The 14242-nt window shown below is 40.8% G+C and overlaps 1 protein-coding gene across 1 annotated transcript in view; it reads right to left on the bottom strand.

Annotated features, from left to right (window-relative positions):
• FAM91A1 (family with sequence similarity 91, member A1) overlaps window positions 1-7890 on the bottom strand; it is a 49308-nt gene extending 41418 nt beyond the window's left edge. The window contains exons 1-3 of the mRNA XM_011949273.1: window positions 7554-7890; window positions 2190-2274; window positions 1059-1210 (exon numbers count right to left, since the gene is read on the bottom strand). Coding sequence (XP_011804663.1) covers window positions 1059-1210; window positions 2190-2274; window positions 7554-7625 — 309 coding nt within the window. The 5' untranslated portion in view covers window positions 7626-7890. The remainder of the gene's footprint in view (window positions 1-1058; window positions 1211-2189; window positions 2275-7553) is intronic.
• Window positions 7891-14242: the final 6352 nt, after the last annotated feature.

The raw sequence follows: 14242 nt of genomic DNA on the forward strand, positions 1-14242 counted from the left end.
GGGGCTAACCTCATGTTACCATAGGTTCCCAACTCCTTTAGTTCTAGGCTCCTCTCTGCTCTTCAAGTGGCTAGTGAGCCCCAAACAGAAGCACTCAAACATAAATAAAGAGCAAATGAATACTAAATAAATACTGCCAATCTTTCATAAAGCTCACTTGAAAACAGTATACAACTAGTATTAAAGTTATCCAAGACAAGCCTAAAGGCTGTCTTTGGAAAAAGGCTAAAAACTAAAAGTTAGTAATTATAGAGAGAGATTAACAACCAAGACTACTAACATATTTCTCTTTTCTGGTACCTGTATTATATAATATTGGGTCTATGTCATCATTCATTTGTTAGACAGTTAGTGAATACGTAAATATATTAATTTTCTTTTTTTTTTTTTTTTGAGACAGAGTCTCGCTCTGTCGCCCAGGATGGTGTGCAGTGGCGCTGTCTCGGCTCACTGCAAGCTCCATCTCCCAGGTTCAAGCGATTCTCCCACCTCAGCCTCCCAAGTAGCTGGGATTACAGGTGCACACCACCACGGCTGGCTAATTTTTGTACTTTTAGTAGAGATGAGGTTTCACTCTGTTGGCCAGGTAGTCTTGATCTCCTGACCTTGTGATCCACCCACCTTGGCCTCCCAAAGTGCTGGGATTACAGGCTTGAGCCACTGCGCCCGGCCTAAATACATTAATTTTCTCAGAGCCTAATGTTCAATTCTGTCACCCACATTTTCAACCTTAATCATGTCTTAAAAAGCAATAAATTTTACACAGATTCTGCTAATATAAATGACTGATCAGTGCTACAACAGCACAAAGGGTCAACAGCACCTTCAAGAACCAGAATAGAAACAGACACCTTCCCAATGTAAAAACATCAATAAGGATAAGTACTTGTACAGTGTGGCTCAAACAGTTAACTTGCCAAAAAGAGTCCTTTTTACACTTATAGTTCAGAAAGAGTGTCCACTGTAGATGACAGCTGAAGAGTTGGTGCACACCTGAAAAAGTCTGAGACATGTAGTCCCATCCCATTCCCAATGGTTCACCCACACTATAAACTCACCTCCATAATCCCAGTATAATATGAAAATGGTGTTATCCTCAAGCCCTTCACCATAATATCCGATAGATGGTAAGGGTACAGCATGAGATGATCTCGGCTGTACTTCAGCAGTTCCTCATAGTATCTGCGTTCATCTTTCTTGACATGTTTAACTGCACAAAAGAGGGAAATTGTCCAGTTTTTTTTTCAGGTTTCTTACAGTTATATATTAACTATAAATACTTCACAAATCAACAGTAGTTTAAAAGAAAAGTATGTAAGTTACAAGAGAACAAAATATTCTAAGTTGGAACAAAGAAATAATTATATCACATGAAATAGATTTTAGAGTACAGAAGTAAAATGTATAATAGGACAGATTAGTAGAGAATAATTCTTGCCAAACGAGAAAACAAGCAGGGAACTACCAGCATGCTCCCCCAAAAGGTACAAAACAGAGGTTTATTGAATTGTATTCTATTACAAGAGAGCCAAACTGAATGCTAGTTTTCAATGAAGTCAAATCTGTTTTTTAAAATTACGTGCTGTTTTTTCCGTTTTTAAATGTAAAAAGCCCTCTGACTTTCATGGAAAATGTTCAGGAAAAAAAACAATATCAGAAATATTATGCTTAAAATAAGAGTAACAAACAGGAGTGAAAGACTACCAGGGCAACAGAATAGACTAACCAAAATAATCTGATAAACAATTTTTTTTTAGAAAGAAGAAAAAAAAACCATGGAATGAACTATGTTTTAAAATGTGTCCCAATTTTTATGGAAAGAGTTTTTCACATTATTTGGAAAATTTATGAAGACAACTCAAAGTCAAAAATTACTAAGAACTAGTATACTTTTTCTTTTACGGCATATTTTCTTGCCTCAGGCAAAAAGAGGACATTTGAATTAGGATTATTTTATAAATAAAATGAGTCTTTAAACAGTACTCTAAAAATAATTTTTATCAGAATTAGAATGAAAAATCTACTTGCTAATACAAATTGTTGTTAGGTGGAATGGATCAGTGTAGAGTTTCTTAAAGTCTGTACATGGAATAATTTCAGTATTACAAAATATGTATTGAAAAGAAAGATTCACGAATGTGATAAAGCAATGGTCAGTTCCACCCCAATATAAACATGCCTCTACTTACCTAAGTTATTTCTATATCGTAACTGATTGCGGATACTGTACAGGACAACCTGCTTTTCATATTCTCTCTGTGAATTTCCAAGACTCTAGAAGAAATTTCAGAAAGATTTTAAACAACTTCCAAACTGACCAATAGTACTATTTTTCCCATAGCACTTTAAAACCATGACCCCCAGTTTTATCCTGGCATCTCTAATTTCCAGAATTAAATAAAAAATATTTTCTTAAATATTATTCTACTACCTTTACTGCTACAGTATTCAGAGCAAAAATTTAACGTATTTTCAGTCTGCCTTCAAGAGTTTACTAAAATTATCCTAAGTATTTAATATCAGATAAAAACCAGTAGGTGAGTATAACTTGACTTTAGTTAATACAGAGCTAAGTTCTGCTTATAAAGATTTCCTTCCTGACTGCTATGTTAAGAGGTCAGATAGATGGTTTCCTGCCCCTACATTTATTTAAATTTAAGAATGGCAACTAAGGACAGATACATCCCTCTTTGCTAATTGTTTGTAACTGAGGGTTACAATTATTAAAGATTAGGATTTCTGGAGAATTTACATTTAAATGTACATAAGATTGTTTCTTAAAAATGCAATGTCCTCTGGCCTCATTAGAAAGCATTCAGACAATTTTAGAATTCTGATCTATTTTTAATAAGCTAAAGTCTTTCTAGTTATGCACTTAGTGTTTTGTTGCAGTGTTCATGAAAGCAAACAAGTTTGTCTGATTACAGTTAACATTATTATTCACTGTGTATTATTCACCGTGTATATGTACTATTCATTGTGAGACCATAAACTTAATTTAATATATGACTGCTATCCCCCTTCTAATTTCTAGGTATGGTCTTTCCAACATGCTATAAAATGAAATTGGACATCTTAGGAAAGCAATGATAGAAAGATCAGAGGATTTAGTTCATCATATTTCTTACTCATAGGTAAGCCAAAACCAAAGAAAGGTCCCTACATCTTTCACTTAAGGCAATCTTCACAATAAGACAGACGAAACTCACATCTAAGTAAACTGACCCATAAGTGGACCCATTTGTAGGTAATATTTTAAGAAAAATGGAACATGTGTCATATTTTAACTGTACAATTATGTGCGGGTGGCCCTTGGACAACATGGGTTTGAACTGCATAGGTCCACTTACACTGGGATTTTCTTCCTCCTCTGCCACCCTGAACAGCAAGACCAACGTTACTTCCTGTATTTCCTCCTCCTCAGCCTACTTGATGTGAAGACAAGGATGAAGACCTCCATGATGAGCCCTCTCCTCTTAATGACTAGAAAATACTATGATTTTCATAACAGCCTTTTCTTTTCTCTAGCTTATTTTATTACATTAGAGTATATATTAACAATATATACAACATACAAAATGTGTTCATCAACTGTGTTATGGCTGAGGCTTCCAGTCAACAGTGTAGACTATTAGTAGTTAAGTTTTGGGAAAGTCAAAAGTTATACATGGATTTTCAACTGCACAGGGGTGCAGCACCCCTAACCCCATGTTGTTCAAGGGTGAGCTTTCTTCCTGCATCTAGCTTAGTTTATCACAGGCTAAGCCAGAACTCACAGTAGAACCAGAATGTATGTGCTTATCTTATTTTCATCTGTCTTAACACTATAAGGGGTTAAGAGTAGATCTCATTGTACAGAAACCACTCTACCATCCTCTTTGTAGCATCAATGCCAGGATCGTTGTACTGACAATATTTAGAGGATTCAAAATAGCATACTTTTAAAGGTTTTCTCTGTCTCTACTACTAAATGAAAGTCTCTTTCTCAGGGACCACAAAAACACATGCATACCACACAACCATACAATTTTGCTAAAATCTAACTTGAGGTTTTGCTCTTCTGTTTCAAAATAAGTCTCTTAATACACTACCTATCCAGTTTGTAAGCTTTGACTTTCAGCATTAAGCAATGACTGATCCTGAACGTATCAATTAATACACGAGTGAACACAAATTTCTAAAACCCACATTAAAAGTTGGCTTTATTCTTCACTAGCCAAGTATGTAATATAAATTGCTTTATTCTGAGATTCTTGGGCTCCCCTCCTACTCCTACCCCACATCTCCCACCATTCAAATTTTAAAACACTATTGCCACTAGAGAGGGTAACTTTTTAAAAGGAAGAAAAAAAAAAGGTATTTTACCCCGAGACAACTCTAGCCCTGCAGAAATACTGACCAGGTCTGACAAATGAAGCTGGGCTGCATATAAAAGGAACTACATCAGATGAAACTGCGATATAAGAATAAGACACTAGCTCTAAAGCCCCCATCACAGATTATGCTAAAAGCACAAAGATTTTCTGAAAACTTTGCTCCTACAGACTCCAATCCCAGCATATACAGCCCCAAGTACACCCCCGAGCTCCATCAAAAAATTTTTAAAACTGACCCTTCTTGGATGATACAGAATCTTATTACAAGATTTCCCTTAAAATAAAAGGACTATTAATTATTTTGAATAAAGAATACATGACATTGGTAAACTACAGAAAAATCCTGATATAATGGCCCCATCTACAATTTTTAATATATTTTTTAAAAGTTTATCATGACCCATACCACGTTTTTTAAAATGTCCTCTCATCCACATAAAAATGAATTAGCTTAAAATACATTTTTTAAAAATCTAAATCACCTGTCCCCAGGTTACAGAACTGGAAAATGAGTCATTTCCAAAGTAAACCCATCAAAACTTACTGGAAATGACATCAAAGTATCTAAAAATCTATAATGCCAAAAGACAAATTCTTTCCACACAAGGAATATTGCCCAAGTTTAACTGACTGAGCTTTAGGTGCTCAGCCACAAATACGTACTAAAAGCCAAGTATATGAGTATATGTGCTCAAGGTACAAAAGCAAAGCCAGCATTGTAACCAGAAAATGCACCACAGTGGGGTAAGCTCTAATGGGTGAGGAATACAATGCAATGGTAAGATAGCCTAGGGGCAACCACCACAGATTTAGGTCAGGGAAACCTCCCAGGAGCAGTATCTGAGTGAGAACCAAAATAAGCTATTAATATAAGCAATATAAAGGAGACAGGCAGTAATAAGGTTGGGTCTGCATTTCAGAAACCTCAACCCCAGAATAGCATGAAGAATGCAGGAGAAAGTCCTATTCTAAGAGCAAGAGACCAGAGAGAAGGCTGATATAGTAATCTCAGATGGAGCTCAGCCTAGGGAAACAGTGATTAGACTACAGAAGGTCCTTGGAAGTAAACTTGTACAGACGGGTTTTGCAACATCTACAAACGGCCAACCTTATCCTAAGCTAAAATAGCCACTGTTTCAAGTGACCTTAAAAACAAAAACATACTTAATTTCACATTTAGACCTAATTTTAACTGTCTTGTGATTATTTTTAAATAGTCATGACTACGTTTTAGAAATTCTTTTGCCAATACTAATTAAAGTCAAATATTCATGTTGGATATAATCTCATCACTCACCTTTCTTCCAGTATGCTACATTTATTCTGATGAAGAGTACAGAAAAAACAGAAACAAAGAAAAGAAGAATTGTTTGTTCTTCTTGTGTCTTTGGATTTGCCACAAAACCCTAAAGTACAAAAGTGTCCTTTAAAGCCTTTATTCAAGATTAACAAAAGATATTTCTTCCTTTAGGTTTAGAGCTTTGTTCTCTCAGTTAAAGATAAAAGCCACACGGGCAGCCACTGACACCCAAGAATTCAAGTTCTTTAAATTTATATTTCTTGCTTTTTGCTGTATTAAAGTGAAAGCATTTTCTTGGCCACATACATGATGCATGACCAGAACCTTAATATTCACTTCCTGGCACTAAACCCCCAAGGGAGGAAGCGAGCAAACTAAACTAAACTATAATAATCCTTACACCAGCTTGGCACTGTGGCTCACGCCTGTAATCCCATCACTTTCGAAGGCCGAGGCAGGCGGATCACGAGGTCAAGATATTGAGACCAGCCTGGCCAACATGGTGAAACTCCGTCTCCACTAAAAATACAAAAATTAGCTGGGCGTGGTGGCGCGCACCTGTAGTACCAGCTACTCGGGAGGCTGAGGCAGGAGAATCGCTTGAACCGGAGATGCAGAGTTTGCAGTGAGCGGAGATCACACCACTGCACTCCAGCCTGGGCAACAGAAGGAGACTCTGTCTCAAAATAATAATAATAATAATAAATATAAATAAATAAATAATCCTTATATACCATCACCACCACCATTCCAAACTTCCCAAAAATGCCACTGCCGAGCGCCAACGGAAAACTGAATTTCACTCTCGACCACATATAATGTGAAGGTCAATCTACGACCAGAGCAGCAGTGCCTTATCTGTAGCCCATATCACTACTTTTGTAAGTCTTAAAACCATCTGCTATGTATTTATTCATTTATTTGTTTACGTCTATCTTTCTTTAGTAAAATGTAAGCTCCATGAAGGCACTCTTTGTCTTGTTGACTGTTGCAAATTGCCTGCACCTAGAGCAACACATAGCACCTAGTAGGTGCTCAATAAATATTAAACAACTGAGTAAAACAGACTAAAAAAATCGAGCATTAACTTTCAAAAACCTCATGTCATTCTTGTTGAAACACCTCTGATAAACCCATCTTGTCTGGAGGATAAAGTCCAACAAAACAAAGCACACGAGCCCCTTCAAAATCTGGCCCTGACCACTTTCCCAAGCTCATCTGCTACCAGCCCCGCGCACTCAAAAAACTTCAACTCCAAACATATCAATCCAAACTTTGGTGATACAGTCACTTGCTACTCAAGAGACATGTTCTTTCACTCATACAAACTTTGTAAAATGACTTTCCCTCCCCACTGGAAAAATCTTTATTCCCTCTTATTTAAAAACTCTTATTCGTCCTCCAAGGCCCAATTTAAGTGCCTGCCTTACAAATTCTTCCAACTCTCCCAGGATAATTTCTCCCTCCCTTTGCTCTCACATACACTACAACGGAGGTGTGTATGAGCTGCTATCACCCTGTATCGTATTCGTTTGTTTCCCATCCCTTTTCCACCATCCTGAAATTTTGGAGATCAAGGACCGTGTTTAAAATCTCTATCGCAGGTGCCCGGCTGAATGGAGGCTGCTGGCAAAGGCACCAGTCGAGTCCTGTGGACACCATGCTATCCCATTTAGCAACGGCCCCGTCCTGGCCCTGTGGTCCCACAACCGTCCCCTCCACGCCCTGAGCTGAGGGTCTGTCTCCCCAAGACCACGAAGGGGTAAAGGAAGGGAGTCAGCCGGGAGCAGCCCGCTCGGGCCCCACGAGCAAGGCAAGCAGGTGACCGCTGGGCGGGCCGAACCCGTCAGGGTCCCAGTCCCAGGTTCCGGCCGTACCTGTCTCACGTTGGCCGGCAACTTGTTCCAGGGGTAGTTGTGCCGGATGTGGAACTCCACGTCTATGTTCATGATGCCGCGGCCAGGGCCGGCGGCGGGGGCCGCGACCGCGACCCACACTACGCCTCCCGCCTGCCCGCCCGCAGCCTGTCAGCGGAGCGCCGCGGGAGGCCCCGTGCCTCACACTGCAGAAGGCCCAGGCTGCCCCATGGCCTAGGCTCCCGACCGTTCTGTGCGGCCCGGGCCAACAGAACACAACAGCAGCAGCGATAGGGAGGCTGGGTCGCCTGAACAGCTCCAAGTTTCTTCCTAGTTTCGGTCCGCCGGAAATGGCTCTGGGCATACGTCACTTCCGCCCGCTGGCGCGCGGCCGGAGGGGCGGGTCGCGGACTGGCCTCTAGTCACGCCCTCTAGTCACGCCCTCTACAGGCTGCGGGGCGGGGCTACGATGAGGTACCCGGAGGTGCGCGGGTGAGCGCCTCGCCTCGCGCCCGCGCGCTTCGTCTCCTGGTTTAAGTCTCTGAGTGAACGGCGATAGTCGCTTGGGTTTGCGTTGCCGTTGCTGATGACCCAGTTTCCTCAAATTGTGAAGCCGGAGGCACTGGGGTCGGTTTTCAGAGAAAAGCGACCTGGGAAGCGGGCCGGCAATGGCTGGCTTTACATTGGAGTGCGGTGAACTCGCGGGGGTTCTCCACAGGCCAGCCCCGAACCCGAGCCAGTGAGACGGGGCGTGGGGGTGCGGGGGACCGGTCCAGGGCCCTGGGGGAAAGAAAGAATCTCTAAGTCAGATCTTGCACCGGGTTGAGCGAGAAGCATGGGCAGTGGGAGAGCAAAGGTCTGGTAAGCCCTCTTCCCTTCCAGGGTGTGCTGCACGTCACTGGGCTCCACTTCCCAAGAACATACATATTCTTACAATGCGGAGATTCAGGGAGCTGAAACTTTAAACGGTGGTGCTGACAGGTGGAGGCAGCCCACAGGCAACCAAGGAGACAGAGACCCTTGCCAACCTTTGTCATGCAGCCTGTCGGTGTCTGCTTTCTTCTGCTCCACACAAATGCCTCCAGAGTCACTTTTTAAAAGCAGAAATCCAGCATGTCTTAATTTCAGATGTAGTGATAAGGTCTTTGGGAGTAATTTCTTCCAGAAGTTGTTACACTGCCTTAGCAAACCCATGACCATTATTCCTGGTAGCAACCAGAGACAAGTTCAGTGTTTCTGCAACTGTTTTTCAGTTTTTAACAATGGTTTTAAATAATGTTTTATTATGCACTAGGAGATGTATACTTAGAACTTTTTGTAAGATACCTAGCTCACACCTCAACAGCTAGCAAGTCTGATGCTTAGCAGAAACCCCATTATGTCTGATGAAACAAAGGTGACAAGTACACACTGCCCTTGTTGAGATGTTTTGGTCTCCTATTATCCAACTATAATAGCCCAAAGATAAGTGCTTTGAATCTTATGTTTACAGACCCTCATCAGCATAGCTAAAGTTAACTGAACTCTAACCCGAGACATTTATTCAACAAATATTGATTACCTGCCCGCCATGTATTAAGCCCTTGACTTGGCAATAGATTGTTATTCCTCACAACCCTGATATTCCTACAACAGTAACCACTGTTACTATCCCAGTTTGATAGAGGAGGAGACTGAGGCTTGGCAGGGCTTGGTGACTTGCTTGCAAGATCACACAGGTAGTACTGACAGAGCCAAACTGGAGCCCAAGGCTATCCTTACTCCAGAGCCATCCTTTCAGTTCCCCAACTCAGGCTCTCACTCCCTGAACTCTTCTACCTCCTATTCCAATTTAGACAATGTTCATTCAAAGTCAACAACATAAACGTCCTCTAAAATAATGCTTTACAGTTCTAAGTGTGGAAGAACCCATATTCTTCCGAAGTCTAACTTAGATCTAATGCAATATAAGTAACAATGAAAATTAAAATCAACTTAGTTTAAAAAATCCCTGTAAACTATTATTTTAGCTAATGATAGCAGTTCAGCAGATGAATGCATGATAAACTCACTATATTGAGTTTAATGAATGCATTAAAAACTATAAAAGTGGACATGGGATAAGTAGAGGTGAACCTACACCCATTAAATTAATAAGGCAAACAGACTTTTGAAAATGCGACCCAGTAACTAGAAAAGGTTCTCACTCAGCAAGTAGCTGAGAAAAGCAAACACATGAAGGAGGAAATGGGAATGAGTCAAAGCTATGTGGATGGGAAGAATTCAAATAACAAGCCTTTATGAGTAGGAACCAGTAATGGGCTTTGGCTTAATACACAGTCTTATTAAAATACTGATCTGCCTCATTTCCCACCAAGGAACAGTCTTTGAGAGGATAGCAGTTCAAAGACGGTAAGTTAACCCACAGGGCTCCATGACCCCCTCTGCTGGGAAGTTCAGAAACAAGACTGCTTCCCCAAGCACCAGAAAGCTGAAAACAGCAGCTCACTGGACTGACTCCACGTGTAACACTCATTACAGCACCTCATCTTTTCATTTAACAATAATGTCCTTCCCTTACGTCCCTGACTGAGGCTCCTGCTAGTGTTTACTTTACTAAACCTTTGGCTTTTCAAATTCCACAGAGTTCAGAAACTGCAGAGTGTTAGAAACTCCATCCCAGAAGCTGCCATTCGAATTAACACTGTGGGTTAAAGGAAAAAAAAAAAAGTGTTCAAAAGCACAAACAAGTACAATGAAATTCAGTGTTATCTGACTTTACCAGATCAGATTGAGGAAAACTGTCCAACTAACTTAGGCAATTGGCCCTTTAGAAAGACTACAAAACTATTTCATTCCCAAAATTCCAACAGAAATAACGAGCGGAAACTACCTGAAAATAGCCATCTAATGACCCCACTCATAGACTCAAGAGTGCCATGCCCTGTGGTAGGAATAATAATAGCCCCCAAAGATGTTCACATCCTAATTCCTAGAACTTGTGAATTTGTCCCTTATATGGTAAAAAGGACTTTGCAGATGCAGTTAAGGATCATGACATGGGAAGATAATCCTGAATTATCGAAATGGGTTCAAAGTAATCACGAGGTCCTTATTAGGGGGAGGTAGGGGGTCAGAGTTAGAGAAGGTGATGTGACAGCAGAAGCAGAAATCAGAGTGATGCAGGGCCACAGGCCAAGGAATGTGAACAGCTTCTAGGAGCTGGAAGAAGAAATGGATTCTCCAAAAGGAGCACAGCCCTGCTGAGCCATTTTGAGCTTCTGATCTCCTGAAATGTAAGATAATAACTGTGTGTGATTTTAAGGCACTAAATTTGTAGTAATTTGTTACATCAGCAATAGGAAATTAATATACTCCCCAACAGTAAAATATTCCAGCACCCAAATAGCTGATGCATCAAATGTTATAATTAAAGTCATTGTGATTCAGATGTAAATGCCCTTAGGAGGAATAATTCCTTTTAAGCCTTATTATTTTTTAAGTATACAAGAGCTGTCACATCCTTTTCTGAGAGCAAGTTTGAAAGAGATAGAGCTCAGGGATGAAATGAGGCTGGGGAAGCACCTGTAGGGGAGGAAATGGTGTCCAGAAAAAAGAGAGGAAAGGGAGTCACTGTAACATTTTTCTGTTTCACAATTTTCCCTGAGTCCGACCTTAGTCGTGGGTTTCCATACCATGTATGCTCTGCTCCGTTCCATGAACCATGTTATCTCCATGCCAGACGCCTTAGCCTCACTTGTTCCCACCTCTCAGTTTTTACCCTTCTAATCCCCTCCACCTTGAATGACTTTCCCCAGACCTTTGCACAGCAGGTTCCTTTCAGTCCACCCGCTGTCACTTAGAGTGGCCTTCTCCAACTACCTTCCCTAGCCACTTCTCCCCCCAACCTCCCTCCAACTTCATTACCACTGTCATTACCTTGTTAATGTCCTTCATTGCAAGGAATTACTGTACAACATTATCCTGTTTGGTTCCTTGCCTGTTGTCTGTCTCTGCATGAAAGGAAGGACTTTGTCTTTCTTGTTCATCAGTATATCTCTAGGACCTAGAATCACGCATCGTATATAATAAGTGCTCAATAAATACCATTGATTGTATTGAATGAATGAACTAGTTATGCGATATCTGAGCTCTGAAGTGCTACTTCTCAGTTAAGCCTTTCCTGACCACCTTATTCAAAATCGTAACATATCTCCAACCCTCTGCATCCTCCTCCCCTGCATTATTTTTCTCCATAAAATGGAGATGGCACTTACTACCATCTAATATAGTCAGTAAATGACTTAATCTTTAACATTGTCTCTCCCATCAGACAGGAAGCTTCCAAACAATAGGGGCTTTTGCCTGTTCTCTGCTGTGTCCTCAGGCTTAGGTCAGTACATAGTAGGCACTCAGTAATATCAAATGAACAATAAATGTTGCATAGGAGCAGAATTTTCATAAAAGTCCAAATTTGGGAATTCTCTTGAAACTTTAGAAAGTCCTGCAGCATCGCCCTCCTTCATACCAGACAGTGAAGCTGAGAAGAGGCTGTCTCGCTTAGGACCCAGGCTTTCCCAGGGGCCGTATTCCCCACTACTCCCTACTGCCTCCCTTTCATGGAAGCTGTCAGTTATGCTTTCTTTATTTTGGAGTGAAAAATAATTTTGTAGCCTTGTCTTCGTGGAAAGTAAAGAAAGCTTTTTAGCTAGGCTGGAAAGTTCGGGTGTCCATTGTCTCTTGACTCACACACTTCAGAAAGACTAAGACATTTGCAGTCCCCCTAAACATGCCCTACGGTTTAATCCCTTTGAATCTCTGCATATAGAATACCAGTTTCTGGAATGCTTATCCCTCCTTCTTTACCTGGAAAACTTTTCATCTGGACACTGAGTGGAATTCTGAAGAATGGAGATGTGAGGACGCAGAGATTGGAAGGGGCAAGAAAATGCAGGGACATTTTTCTTTACACTAAAGAGTTTCTAGGACTTTATTTTGCAATTGATGGAAAACAACTGAAAAACTACAAGCTTGTTTTAGAGAGTCAGAGAGATGCCCTGCCACAGAGCCCTTTGAAAGATTAACATTCTGTATCCATGTATACTACAGAGAACGTTATATTTCTGCTATTTGAAATCAGTTTATGTTTAGGACACTTGTGCTCTGAGTTGGTGGAAATGAACATTCCAATATCAAGCCCCACCACCTCTACACAAATGCCGAACAATTGTAATAGTTAAGGTGACCACCAGGGGCTGATCTCACACAACAATTCTATATTTAAAACCTGCAAATTCCACTTTCCCGTATCTAACTGTTGACTTTAACCCAAGCCATTGCCTCAGGCTTTAAAGTCCATGAAATTCATTTTCTAATTTGTCTACAGTATCTAATAATCCTTGTTATACTTAGGCCCGCCCACTGTGAAGTGATCCAATTGAGGTTTGTACAATCCCAAGGTCACCATTTGTGCCCCTTCATAGCTCAGGTAGACAGGATAAGTTGGTCAACTACAAAGCATGATTTATCCTTAATTGAAAATGTTGTCACAGTATCCATGACAAGGAGTAAAATCACATTTTTAGTGAATAGGGAGGTATTCCACATCGGTACTCAGTTTTATTTTATTTTTATTATCCATTTATTTATTTTTGAAACAGGGTCTCATCCTGTAGCCCACGCTGGAGTGCAGTGGTGCGATCTTGGCTCACTACAACCTCCGCCTCCCAGGTTCAAGCGAGTCTCCTGCCTCAGCCTCCCAAGTAGCTGGGATTACAGGCGCCTGCCTCCACGCACCTAATATTTTGTATTTTTAGTAGAGACAGGGTTTCACCATGTTGGCCAGGCTGGTTTCAAACTGCTGACCTGGTGATCTGCCCGCGTCAGCCTCCCAAAGTGCTGGAATTACAGGCATGAGCCCCCACACCTGGCCGTCAATTTTATTTTTTAGAAAAGGTTGGACTAGCTGGAAAAACAGAGGCAAAAGGCATGATGAAGCCCAGTGGAAGTGAATACCTTCTGGAGACTTCTCATATTTTTTTACATTTCTTCCTCAAATTAGTTAATGTAAGTATATGGGTAATCTTGAAGGGATAAGATGCAGAATGAATAACTTGAATGCCAGTTTTTTTAAAGGGTGGAGGTAGTACTAGGAGCATAAGAATTGCCTGAAAAGTTGTTTAAACTACAAATGTCTAGGTCTCAGAGTAGATCAACTCTGTCAGAGTTTCTGGGGTTAAAGTCTAGGTGCTGCATTTTTTTTGGGGGGGGATTGCAGAAATTTATTAAAATTGGAAGACATTGTTTAATTAATCTTCTCTGCCATGATACTCCATCAGGCTGTCTACAAAGACCACTGGGAGGCTGAGGTTCACTTGCGCTCAGGAGTTTGAGACTGTAATGAGCCTCAAAGGGCCACTGCACTCCAGTTCAGGTGACAGAGCGAAACCTTTCCAAGGGATGAGCTGGGTGCTGCATTTTTAAAAAATATCCCCAGGTAATTCCAATGTACAACAAAAGTTGACCACCATTTATCAGGCCTCTTTGGGCCTCAGGTACTCAATAAGCATTTGCTAAAATGAATTTGTAAAATGAGGAGACTGAACAAGGATAACTTCTAATGTCCAGTCCTAACTCTACAACTTAGTAATTCCATGATAGCATATAATAAGTTTTGCATATGCAAAACAATTACCCAGTCTAAGCTTTTAGTGTAAGAAATAAGCAGCCAT

Source organism: Colobus angolensis, unplaced genomic scaffold, assembly GCF_000951035.1.
Source record: "Colobus angolensis palliatus isolate OR3802 unplaced genomic scaffold, Cang.pa_1.0 Scaffold295, whole genome shotgun sequence".
In the NCBI taxonomy this organism is placed as follows: Eukaryota; Metazoa; Chordata; class Mammalia; order Primates; family Cercopithecidae; genus Colobus; species Colobus angolensis.